The 13,990-nt window shown below is 39.1% G+C and overlaps 1 protein-coding gene across 4 annotated transcripts in view, besides 2 other annotated features; it reads left to right on the top strand.

Moving 5' to 3' along the window:
- Positions 1-3,942: part of a mobile genetic element that runs on past the window's edge.
- uex (unextended) overlaps positions 1-12,561 on the top strand; it is a 49,141-nt gene extending 36,580 nt beyond the window's left edge. For 3 of the 4 annotated variants that reach the window (NM_001110920.4, NM_001301215.1, NM_001276233.2), the window contains one exon: positions 11,516-12,095. In NM_001110920.4, coding sequence (NP_001104390.2) covers positions 11,516-12,060 — 545 coding nt within the window. In that variant the 3' untranslated portion in view covers positions 12,061-12,095. Of the gene's footprint in view, positions 1-11,515 lie in introns of all 4 variants that reach the window. The other variant, NM_001110921.4, reaches the window with a different exon arrangement.
- Positions 9,865-10,785: a mobile genetic element.
- Positions 12,562-13,990: the final 1,429 nt, after the last annotated feature.

Genomic DNA, 13,990 nt, shown 5'->3' with positions numbered 1-13,990 from the left:
CCGGAGTGAGGACGTCCAGATCGGCAGGGAACTAAAGGTCTGGAGTTAATAACTGCCGAGATGTGGCACACCAGTGTCCTCAGCTCGTCGAAGGTCAGAACCGCCGTACCCACAGCGCGGTAGAAATGATGTTTGGCCGTTTTCACCGCTGCTTCCCAAAGTCCACCGAAATGGGGCGACCGTGGAGGGATGAACCGCCAGTCAATCGTCTCCGAAAGGCAAAAATTCTGAACGGAGCCTTGATGCTCGCTGCTGAGAAATAACCTTCGAAGTTCCAGAAGTTTATTTTTGGCGCCGACAAAGTTGGTGGCGTTGTCTGACCAAATTTGCTTCGTCTTCCGCCGGGTGCATATGAACCTCTTGAGTCCGCACAGAAACGCAACTATCGAGAGATCCTTGATCAGCTCCAGGTGCACTGCCTTGGTTGCAAAGCATATAAATACGCAGACGTAGCATTTAACCGCGGGCTTGTTGCGAGTATCCGACTTGTGAAAGAAGGGTCCACAGAAGTCTATACCAGCAACCTCAAAAGCGTGAGATCCTTCCAAGCGCTCCTTGGGAAGGTCCGCCATTATGTGCTCTATCAGCCGCGGCATAATCCGAAAACATCTGATGCACCTGTTCACGGCCTTGGTAATCGTCTTCCTCCCCCCAATAGGCCAATATTGTGATCAAATTGCACCCAGAAGAGCTCGAGGTCCGAAAGGATTTTCGGGTGGCGGCCATAAAAGTCCAATGACGAATTCCAGAGGCGACCGCCTACTCTAAGAAGTCCAAATTGATCCAGGAACGGCGAGAGCGAGGATATGGGACTAGACGAGGAAACTCTTCCCAGCGTTTTTAGGGACTGCAGGTCCTCCCATAACTGCGCGCGCTGCATCAACCGCAGCATCATATGAGTACCCTCTTGAATGTGTGCGACTGTGAGCCCAGGATGACGAATTCCATTACAAAATTTGTAAATGTGTGCAAATTTGGAGCTAGCAATTACATCCACGTACGGCGACCTTACGACGAACACACTTCGACGAAGCTCAAGCACCGGTTTGTCAGGACAAACAGCTTTTGGCCAATCTCTTTCAGGCTCCGTAAGATAGGCGGGTGAGTGACGATTCGCTAAGCTCAGACGGCAGGGATCCTCTGGATAAGATGTCAGCCGGATTTAACGCTGTTGGAACATAACGCCAAGCCGTGACATCTGTCAGCTCCCGAATGGCAACTGGGTGTGAGCGAAATCGAATTAGGATGTGAAATAGCTTGGGCTGGATAACCGGGCTAGCCATTAACACATCGTTAAGCGAGTAAGCAGTGGAAGTGGCAGCTGATCCGTCAAAGACAACGCGAAGCTTGGTGGTAGTGCTATCCTCCTTCATGACGCAGTGATGTGGTAAAAAAATATCGGGACGAGCTGACCTCGGAGGCAGGCACAGGCGACATATGTTCCGGATCACGATATTCCTTCATGAACGCCGAATATTTAACCCTCAAGCCAGGGTGCTTTATAAGCTTCCTTTCCAGCGACAAGAATCTCCGCAAAGCCTGAGGATAGGAATCTCCTAAAGACTCCAAATGGAGTTTTAGCGGCAACCGTACCGAGTAATCGCCAGCTGGCAGTCGGGTGTAATTTATAACAAAGTGGGCCTCGCAATCTAACTCCTCCTTAGTGGCTTGAACTATTGGGCCGGGACACTTTTCTACCTCCCAAGAGCGCTGCAGAAGTTAATCAAGTTCAACATCAATGCTGTTTTCCTTGGCTGAAGAAGGAACGCGTGAAGCTATTAAGGCGCTACCGCAAGGGCGCGCGCAGCCTCCAGACACAACCCAGCCCAGACGAGTTTTTTGAAGCAGGGGCAGTCCGGGCAACAACCTTATCTGACCTACGCACAGCAGTTCATAAAACAAGCTAGCTCCTATTAACAGGTCAACACGCTGAGCTATATGAAATTCCGGGTCGGCGAGCTGCAGGTTTTCTGGAATCTTCCAGTCCCCAATGTCCACATTAAAACTTGTCTGGCGATCCGTGATATTGGGAGCGATAACTGCTGTTATGCTCGTTGAGAAATCCGAAGTGACCGACCGAAACAGTCGCGAAATTGGAATCCCCGATTCCAGTGACGGAGCCGGACGACCTCGACCTCTTAAGTTGCAGTTGGTTTGCAAACCGAGAGGTGACCAAGTGTAGTTGAGAGCCAGAATCTAACAAGGCCCTGCAGGGAACGAACAGTCCCGACCGATTCTGCACTAGAACGGTTGCAGTGGCTAGCAGCACAAGGTCACTACCGAGATCCTGGGCAATTAGAGTAGAAGAAGTCGAAAGAGGGGCAGAAGGCTCAGTGTGGGAGCTTGAAGACACCGGAACATGTGGCTGCGAGGAAGGCGGACCACCTAGATGGAGCAGCGTATGATGCCTGATTCCACAGGTGCGTTAGCGGCTCGAGCTGCATTGCCGTAGCTGATGACCTGCCTTTAGGCAATTTAGGCAAAGTGATAGTCTGTTTGCCTCGCGCAGACGATCTACTGGCGCTAAGTCTCTAAATTGCGGGCAATAATATATGGCGCTATGGCAAAGCATCCAACCAAAAGAATTTTGGGTGGTAGCAACTAGCGTCGAACGATTTCTGCCCACCTGAACGCCTGGCGCATAGGTTGCCATGGCGCAATCCACGGCCTCCAAAGTCCTACATCGCTACTCCAGGAATGCAGCCATCGATTCCACGACGGAATAAGGTTGGCAAAGATCGGATCCTCCAAGCGCTCCTCCCACTTAGCTTGGCTCGCCGCATCCAGCTTTTGCAGCAGCACTTGCACTATGATGCAGCCAGCGATTTGCTCAGTGGTGCCCAAACCCTTCAACGCACGAATGTGAGCGTTAAACTTGTCCGACAATTCCCGAAGCGATGCCACTGAACCATTCCGTACTACCTTTAAACCCAGAATCTCGGTGATGTGCGCCTGAAAAACGAGACGCCGATTATCAAACCTTTTTTGAAACAACTCTAAAGCCGCTTCGTAATTGCTGTTTGAAATATCCAATGATCGGATAGTTTCCAGCGCCGAATCCCTCAAACATGACCGCAGATGTTAAAATTTCTCAATGTTGGAGAGGTCCGGATGGCTGTCGATTATGCTCGTGAACACGGAGTAAAAATCCGCCCAGTTTGCGTAGCCTCCGCCAAACTTTGCACTTTTGCAAAGTGCTCCAGCCTCACCGTAAGAGTGGGTTCATCGTATCCGCTTAGCGTCTCATTAGACAGCGACGTTTGTAGCCTCTGCAACCTGCTGAACAGCGCATTGGCTTTGCGCTTTAAAAAGGTCACCCTGTTTTTTTTTACCTTCAGCGGGCATGGCAACAAATCGCCTTTAATTCGGTTCAGCGGGAAGATGAGCACAAAATATATGCCGAAAATGCCAGGGGAGTCAATGCACGTAACGATATATGTAGCAATGTATGTATATACATATGTAATGCTAGCTCGCTCAAACACAGCCACTATCACCGAAATCACCACTCACTTGTCCAACCGATTGCGATTTAATGTATTTATATTTATTTATTAACGGGATAAGTGCATTAATTAATGCATGCAAATGAACACTATCACGTCGGGGTCACCAATGTTTAGCTATTGAGCTTTTTCAATAGCTGTTGCGAATAATAAATAGCCGAAAAAAGTTTGTTTATTTTACGATACTGTTTATTTTGCGAATTGTTTACTAGGGCCGACAAAGAGCTATATCGAATGCACAAATTTAGTCTTTTCCGAAAAACGAAGAAGTGGCAATTGGCGGTATAGACAGCCGAAATGCAGCGCCCAAGCTTAACGTAGGTAGATAACAAAAAGAACAAGGAATGAGCGCCGTACAGATAAATGCTTCGGCTTACAATATTAAAGAGTATGAGATTAGTCTACTGCACAGTTTTGGCGGCTGCATTACCCAACAATTACTATTGCACAAAATCAGGGAATTTATAAAGAACATATTAATTTTAAATTAAATAAAAATCCAGAAAACCGTAATAAAAACTTAAATCTTAATCAGAATTCTAAATCACACAAATTCAATACAAATACCAAAAACCCAATACCTACCAAGTTACCTACAATATTCTCAACCCTTCCAACCTAATTTTAATCAATACATGCAACCATTTAGACCCACCTACACACAGCAGATGACTAACAACAAACCTATTTGGCAGGTACCTACCTATTTTAGACCCAACCAACATAAACATACACCCAATTATAACAAAACCCAAAATCACCAAACAGGACATTTTAGCGAGAATACATACCCTCAACTACAAGAACCCTCTACATCTAAAAATACTAACTTCCCGATTACTAAACGACTAAGACCATCGGACAGTGAACAAACAAATATATCTATTTCCGAAATGAGATTTCAAGACGCTCATGCATTCCAACAATTTAAACCTAATTATTATAAACAACGATATTATGACCACAATCAATACAATCCATGCCAAAATCATGGCTGCATTAATTAAGAGCAACAACATGTCCAACGGCCAAAATTAATGACGAACGAACTGAAAATAACTCTGATCCAAATAAATAAATAAGAAATTATGTAAAAAAAAAATTTTTTTTAAGTCCGATTAAATAAAGTAAGGCATTCAATAATATTCCATTACCACATTTCAATATTATGTAATGAGATTCGAAAAGGCCAAACAAATTTTACTTGATCATTTTATTCATAGTAACATTACTATTAATATTGAGAGCGATGTGCGATGTAGATTTTGAAATTATTCAAAGAGCACACATAGAAATTATTAATACCCCCTACACAAAAGTAATTCGCAGTCTCTTCTTATTAAAGAACGTTCAATCACAAGTATACAGGAATGTACTAAATTATTTAAAGAAAATCACTTCTTTCCAAATAGCCAACTACTAATTCAGAATATAATAAACGTATGCTAAATATGCAATTTAGCTGAAACAGAACATAGAAACACAAAAATGCCTTTTAAAATCAAACCTTGCCCTAAACATTGCCGAGAAAAATTTGTGGTTGGCATTTATGTGGGAATTGGTTCGAGTAAGAATACTCGCAGGGCTAAAGCTGAACGGTAAATATTTAGGCCCATATAGAGTGGTTGAGATCAAAGATCATGGGAGATATGAGGTTGAAAAGATACAATGAAGGTCCTATAAAAACAATTACAGTTCCAGAGTATATGAAACCATGGCTTGATCCATTCGAGGCGAATGTCCTGTCAGGAGTAAGAATACTCTCAGTGGTAATACGTATTAGATCGATACTTCTACATTGCAGCCCTTATTAAAATGCAAACCTAGACAAGAGCAAGTAATCGTTAGAAAGGGAGCGAGGGTAGAGTTAATGGGAGTCGAGTGAAAAAGTTGCCACGAGCGGTTATTCCTAAATCTAAATAATAAATTTCGTCATAAGTCTAAATAGTTAAATGTGAAATCTTGAAAAACAAATAATTTGTTACACTTAAAAGCTCTACTACTTGTCTAATATAAGCTACATAAATAAAGAACAATAAAGAACAACATTTATTCAACATCACATCAGATTCATTGACATTTATTCGAATTTCGGTACACTTTAGCGAATTAAAATAGGGGACTGGATAGAATGCAGAAACTCATACACATTTTTAATCAGTTAGGTAAACCCAAAATACTAAAGGCAGTATTATTCGAACGAATTACAGCTTAGTACAGCAAAAAACGGGGTAGCAGACAAAATTCGTAAATCAATTCATCTGATGATGAATAAGTAAAATTAAGCAAGATAGAAATAATCCTTTACAAACACAACCATAAAATAAAACATGAGACTACTGGACAAACACCTGTTCGCATTTTCTTATACGCTGGGCATCCAATATTAGATACTCCAAAAATTAAAGAAGGGAAAATATATAAAATAAATGAAGACCGACAGAAATTTGATATATTGATATTGACACCAAATACACAAGAAGTCCGCTACAGAAAGGCAAATTAGAAAATCCATTTAAACCAACCAAAAATGTAAAACAGACAGACACTGACTACTAAAAAAATCACTAATAGAAATAGAGTTACGCACTACTATAAAGTACAATTAAAAAACAAAAAATACATAATCATCTTCCAATCCGAAAATAAAAGAAATAAACAATGAATGTGTCACGAATATTATTGAACACTAAACCAATTTGTAATTTTAAGCCATTGCGTGGCGGCATCACTTGCAGTCACCGCCTTCGTACCTCGATACCGGGCGGTGCGGGGGACCGCTGGGATACCGTTATTTCTCCTTTTGCGCATAGCCCGCTCGGGTCCCGTTCAAGGTCCAAGGTCGCGACCGTTACCGTTCGACCGCTGTGTCCTTGGCCGTGTAAAGTCCAAGGTCCATAGCGGTACCGTTAGTTCACGGTCTATATTACCCGTTCGACTCCTCTGGCATACCAGCCATCTTCGCTGATTTTACGCAGCTCTCCTGCGATCTGATTTGTGGGGAGTTTTAAGACTCCTCACGGTAGATATATATGTATATGTAAAATGCGCTTTTAACAAAGATTAAATGCAATTCAGTTTTGCTAATACTGTTTTGCACAAGATAGTTTTGGCTTGAAAAATTTTGCTGCCGACTCCGCACTTATGTTATTTATGTATGTTCGTGTGTTTTTGACCGAATTCGCGCAAACGTCAGCGAAAAAATGCGTTTTGTTTAAACGATATTATACAATAACAAAACCGATTTGCATTCTCCGATAAAAACTGAGATCACGTCGTGGTCACCAAATTTTTATGGGTAAGACTAATATGCCACCCTTATTATAATTAATAAGAACGCACGCAGGCGACTTGCTGTGCTGGACCATATGGACGCGGAAGTGAATGAAAAGTCGCGCTCCGCTTCTCCGACATTAGAAGTGGGATCGGCCTTTTCCCAAGACTTTTCGAGTGATCAGTGGCGTGTATTATTAGAATCGCAAAGCAAAAATTTCATGGAGTTGATTAAATCTATGCAGACTTCCAAATGGGGACGCAACCCAGCAAAGTGACGCTACCGAAGTTTACCCCAGACACTGCAAATGCAGATGCAGCTGCATGGCGCAAAACTGTCGATATAATTATTGCAGAAAATGTGTTGAAAGTAAGCGCTTTGGTTTTGGCACTAAGCAACTCATTAGAAGGAGGAGCGTCCGAATGGTTATCCCAGATTTGCTACCGTGGAATTATTTAGAATTATTAGAGAATTATTTACACAACGATATGATAGTGTTATATGTTTTATAAGAATGCGTTATGTGTTATAAGAAATTGCTGTATTTGTCGTGCTCAAACATGTAGCTCAAATAGACCACCGACTGCAGCGTATTTTATTCACAACGAATATCCAGACACGAAACGAATTGGAAAAACAACTGCGTGCCTTTGTTTTTGGTAAACGCAATGACCAAAAGTCACCAGATTGTGCTAGTGCTTCAGAACATAAGATGCAGAAATTATCATCGCGCATGAACCTGGCCATAAGTTCGCAGAGTGCCGAACCAGAATGGCTGAAGAAAGAAGAAACCCTACACACAGCAACTCTACACCAAGTAGGGACATGTCAACCATAAAGTGCTACAAGTGTGGCCAGCTGGGGCATATTGCAACAAGGTGCACAAAATCGTCAAGCCAGGCTGAGAAGCGAGTGGATTAGATATCTGCGCCGTTGTCGATCCAAGAGGGAATGTGTACCAAATGGGTGAGCCCGTTCCATACTTTTTTTTGATTCCGGAGCTAAGTGTTCCTTATTGAAAGAAAAATTAGCAGATAAGTTCATGGGAAAAAGAATTTATAAAACTGTGCTTATAAGTGGTATAGGTGAAGGCTTCGTGACATGCACAATGCAAATTCAAGCTACCGTAAAGTTTTATAATTTTAATCCTGTTCCATGTAGTCATGGACAAATATATGAAATACGATTCAATGTAGGCGACCATGTCTTGCTCAAGAGTGAAGAACGGCATCAAACAAAGCTAAACCCAAAGTTTGGGGCCATTTGTGATGGCGGAAAAGATTGATGGTGACCGATATTTGTTGAAATCTCTAACAAGGAAAAGAACGTATAAGTACGTCCACGAACAGTTACGGTCGATGCTGGTGTGGCAAGAGATACGATTGGTCAAAAGAAATGTAGTCAGAAAATGTAAATTGCAAAAAAAAAGCTTGAGCAAGGCAAGGGATGCCTATATGTTGTTTGATAAAAATTGATTGAATATTGTGTAAAATGTAAAGAACTATGTAATGCGATACAACACACGAGGTCGTGTGTATGTCAAAAAGGCCGTGTCGGAAATCGAGTAGATCTAACGTATTATTTGAATTATTATTTAAATGTAACCGAAATGTTATGATCCGTTATGTTAATAATGAGCAGCGAGTAATGAAATTCACGGAAAGCGTTCCGTTATTGAGTGGGCATCATTTGTGTGTGTATTCAAATGAGCATGGCGCCTGTTGTTGTGGTAGAGTTTCGTGGAAAGGAAGTAAGGATAAAGCAATTGAGTGAAGTTGAGAAATAGTTGAGTTGAGAAATTAGTCTGAAGAGAACTGCCGAAGGGACAACACGCAGGCGACTTGCTGTGCTGATCAATATGGACGCGGAAGTGAATGATAAGTCGCGCTCGGCTTCTCCGAAATATGCTTTATGTGGTCGGAAAAGTCTCCTTCCTGTTACATACAGTTTGTCAAGAAATTGTTTGCACAATGAAAATAAATTGTATTTTTGACTTTAAATGCAAAAACATAAAGACCTTTTATTTAAATTCATGATTTTTTTTATTAATAAACAAATATAATAATATATGTTTTTATCGATATGCAAAAAAATAATAATAAAACTATTAACAATGAACGAGAAAATGAACTAAATCCAAGTTTGCACAGTTTTGACACTGTCAAGAAATTGATTTGCACAAAGTACTTAAGCTATCTTAGACTTATAATTTATAACAAAGAATAATAACTTGAGGTAATTCTTATACTTCATATGCATACCCTTAGTATTAATAACATATTGTAGGCGTTTTTCATTGAAAAAATATCTTTTCCATTTCATATTGTTGTGGGATCTTATGCCATTCTTCTAGTATAGCAGCTTTCAGTGCTGCTCGGTTGTTTGGTGACCTTTTTGCATCATTTTTCTTCAAATGAACCCAAAAATTTTCTATATCGATGACCTTGCCGCAGTTGTAAACGAGCCAGTTCCGCACATTAAGCGCCTTATGCTTGAGGTCATTGTCATGGTAAAATTTAAAATCAGGTCCATTGTTCTTATTAAAACCGAATTTTTTGGCGCTGGATGTCAGATTGCATTTCAAAATGTTTAAAAATTGTTCTGCATTCATTGTGTTCTCTATGAATGCCAAAACTCCAACTCCTCGACTAGATATGCATCCCCAAGTCATAACCGACAGTTTGCCAAATTTGACTGTCGGTATGATGTTGCGGTTCTTTATCGTTTTAATACAACATCATCTTGGTTTCGTCGCAGAAAATTACGTTATTCCAGTAATCTTCTGGTTGATGTTGCATTTCGATAGCGAAAGTAAGCCGTTTTTCGATGTTAATTGCCTGTAGGCAACCGATGCTGTAGCATCGGTTTCTTTCATGCTACCCGTGAGTGGTACTTATGCCGGAGTATGGCTTGGACCACTGTTTCGTGTGACACATCCAGATCGCACACCTCCTTAAGCTCCTTAGCAACAGTTCTTAAGGATATTTGCGCTTTTTTTTTTATAAATTTTTCGCTTAATAAGTCGGTCTAACCGGTTGGAAATTTTATTTTTACGTCCTGCTCCAACGCATAAAGCGTAAATGACAAAGACACTAGAATAACAAGATGCGTAACGGCCATACATTGGTTTGGCACTATGCAGCCACTTTTTTAGTGACGGCCAAAATTGCTCTCTTTCCGCTCGCTCCCGCTGAGAGCATAGGAAATCTAAAAATAGAATTTGCTTGCTTGTGTAAGTACAAACAAGAGACGAGAACGCGTATATGTGTGCGTGTTGTGCTAGAAGACGATTTTCGGGCCGAAATCAATTCTGATCAAAGAAACGAATTTACATTGTACATATTAGGGTAGTTTTTGAAACACTTTTAATGTTAAATGACTTCATAAATATACAAAATAATTAAAGCAAATGCAAAGTAAATTATTATATAAAATAAAAAAAAATATTAAAACTGTTTATTGCAAAAGTCATATCAAAGACACTATTCTAGTGTCTTTGCTTTGTTCATATCTTGAGGCACGAAGTGCGGACACAAGCACTCAACAATCATTGCCTTATTAATTTTTCACACGCCGCAAGATGAATACTCTAATGACAAATATTCTTATATAGTCATTTTTGAAATTTATTTTTGTGATAATATGTACATAGATTTGGCTATTTCTAATCTATTTTCAATTAATAATAACGTTAAGGCAATGCAAAACAAGAATTTTTCGCATGGTGCCAATTGATCAAAAATAATACAGATTTAAAGTCTAAGAACTTCTAAGGTGAAGGGCATATTTTGTCAAATTTACAATGCATGAGCATACGTGTGCACACGTACAGTTGTCTGCTATCACTTTATGCGTTGAAAAGAGCTGTTCGCTGTAGCGCTCTCCGCTCTCTCGCTCTCTAACATAAATTCGAGAGAGCCGGGAGCCACCTCTAGAGCCACGGCGAAAAAATCGTGCGCCAAAAAATCGTATGGCGTTACGCATCTTGTTATTCTAGTGTCTTTGGTTTAATTATCGAAATCCCTCGGAAAAGGAGCAAAATAGAAAACAAAAAAAAAATTGTGCAAACAATTTTTTGCCAGTGTCAAATCTGTGCAAACTTGGATTTAGTTGTTTTTCTTGTTCATTGTTAATAGTTTTGTTATTATTTTTTTTACATATTGATAAAAAACATATGAACAAATAAATGTAAATAAAAAAAACCATAAAAGTAATCAAAAATCCCTTAATTTTGCATTACATTTTAAAGAATCTAGTATACCCTTTTATACGAGTAACTGGTATATATAATATATATATATAATAATATTAAAAACATTCGGTAATTTAGATATTTTTACGGGAAATCCGAAATGCATGTTTTGTCCTGTCGTCTCACGTTATCAGAAGAATTACAGGCTACGAATAAGCTGAATCAAAATCTGATCTGCAGTCATTTAGCCATTTTAAGCGCGAAAGTATCATTGCTGACTCACCGAATCAAATGTGTTGTCTGTCTGGCGCCGTCGTGTTTAAAATATTCTAAAATTTTTAAACAAGTATTTGGTCAAGCTTATTAATGCTTAGTAAAATATAATTTCAAATACCCGTCAGCCGATTGCATGCTAAAGCATTCGTATTTTGTGTTTTTCAACCCAACTAAATGGAAGAGGCGTGGAACTCGACTTTAGCGATGTCTTATTTTATTAATAACAAATTAGAGGCCAATTCTTATAAATCTTTAACTTCTTTTCAGACTCTCCCACACAAATGGGTTCTTTGCAGTCCCTAAATATGGACTCAAAAATACGACAATCCTTTGTACCTGATTACTCAGTTCGTGCTATATCGGATGTGATTTATATTACAATTAAAAGGGTCCTGTACCTTACTGCAAAAAAAGCTACATTGTTGGAAAAAAGTCGAAAATCTGGAACATTTTCCAGTGAAACATTTGATGACGAAGTGGAACGTTTATTACACTCTATAACAGAAAACGAAAAACCTTCTTGCTTTGCACAAAATCAAAGTACTAGACGTCTATCTAACCGAAGTATAAATTCTTCCCCAACAAATATGAATAGGTCTCCCGATTTTGTGTATAACAGTGTCGACGAAGCCATCCAAGACGACACAAAATTAAAAAACATAAAACATGCGGACAATGTCACAACAAGTATAAGTTTAGTTGCTGCTGAGTTGGAGGACCTTCACAGTGGAGAACAAGATACGACAGCTGCTTCCATGCCCCTTTTGCCAAAGCTAGATGACAAATTCGAGAGCAAGCAAAGTAAGCCCTAAACACAAAATGCAGGCCACATTTATATATATGCAGTTAATAAAATAATAAAACATAATTTGATGTATAAAAAAGCTAAAACAATTAATTACGTTAAACTAATATTTGGACATTTAACAATTTTTATACTATACCATAGGTTTTCCCATATTAATTATATTCCTAAACATCTTAAACATAAAAAAAAATAGCTTTTCCAAAACTGTGTATGAATTTATATATATATATAAATGTATGAATTTATATATATATATATATATATATATATATATATATATATGGATATGGATGAATTTATATATATCTTTAAAGTTGCCTCGTAAACACGTACTTAAATTATTTCTTTCCTTTAGTTAATCTTCCTTAGAAATGGTTTTAGAAGGGCTAAACTCGATGTTAAAAAAATAAACTGCCTGTTTAACTGTATTCCTTATTAAACTTAAATGTGTTTGTGAACACAGCCAATCTGGTGTATATTATTTTCATGTCGTGAATTAAATAAACAAATCAAAAACTATTCTTCGGGTGTATAATTTATTAATTAGTTTAACCATTGTGAAAAATATGTTAGTACATACATACGGAGGAACATATTATAATAACAAAAAAATTATAATAACACAGCAAAAATTACAAGAAATTAAAAAAAACTTGATTATCTATTTTTCTCAGATAAAAAGTAAGGTTCAAGATATAAGAACATATGTGACGCTTCGATTCAAATTTTAATTTTAAAATTTAAATTTTTAATTTTAATTTGCATATGAACTAATCTTCTTAATTATGTGTTAATTATTTGGCACTTAAAAATTGTAAATATTCATTAAGTAATATTATACTAGTTAGAGTAAAACGAAAAACGAAAAATTAGGTCACAGATAGAGGGAACCGTATGTGTCCATTTGCGTGTATGTGTATGTGTCCATATGAAAGAAACAATATAATGATCGGTGACACATTGTGCAAGTGGAAATGGATTTTTTGACATCAGCCCAATTATTAAATGAGTTACCTTTACATCTTTTCCGAACGGAAGGGCGCAAAAATCGTGTTCTATGTTCTAAGTGAGTTAATCATGTCTTGCTTAGAATGTTTAACTGGGCAATAAAAAACATTCTATGCTTAATAGCATAAGGTTATTAATAGGAAACAGGCGGCAATTGTGTCCAATTGTGTATTAAATATTCGTAGAACTTCTATTCTCCCTCCTTGTTGGTAAACTTTCTGGATCTCGCGCCCTGGTCGGGTCACCGATTCACCATCACTTTTGGATCTCAACACTCCACCCCTTTGCAGTAAAGACGTCACGAAATAAATAGCATATAAGTTAACGTGCAGCACTTGCTTTCCTCTACTAACCCGCTTGCTGCCCACACTGCAGCTGCAGACATTAATCTGCAAGGGGGGCGTTTCCTACCCCACCTCCATCACTGGGAATGGCGGTGTTATGTCGCAACGTCAGCACCAGACGACAGGCCAAGGAAGAAACGAGTATGGCTGTAGCGGAATGCGGAATACTAGGCTTGTAATGTCTGTTTTTCAAGAGTTGGTCGCTAGTGGCATTGTAATACCAAAGACACTAGAATAACATGATACGTAACGCCATACGATTTTTTGGCTCACGATTTTTTCGCCGTGGCTATAGAGGTGGCTCCACGCTCTTTCGAATATTTATTCGATAGCGGGAGAGCGGAGAGCGCTACAGCGAACAGCTCTTTTCTACGCATACAGTAATAGCAGACAACTGTATGTGTGCACACGTATGCCCATGCATTGTAAAGTAGACAAAATATGCCCTTCACCTTAGAAGTTCTTAGACTTTAAATCTATATTATTTTTGATCAATTGGCACCATGCGAAAAATTCTTGTTTTGCATTGCCTTTACGTTATTATTATTTGAAAATAGATTAGAAATAGCCGAATCTATGTAC

Source organism: Drosophila melanogaster, chromosome 2R (assembly GCF_000001215.4).
Source record: "Drosophila melanogaster chromosome 2R".
NCBI classification, from domain to species: domain Eukaryota; kingdom Metazoa; phylum Arthropoda; class Insecta; order Diptera; family Drosophilidae; genus Drosophila; species Drosophila melanogaster.
The sequence above is the reverse complement of the archived record's forward strand: the minus strand, read 5'-3'. Positions and strand labels throughout refer to the sequence as shown.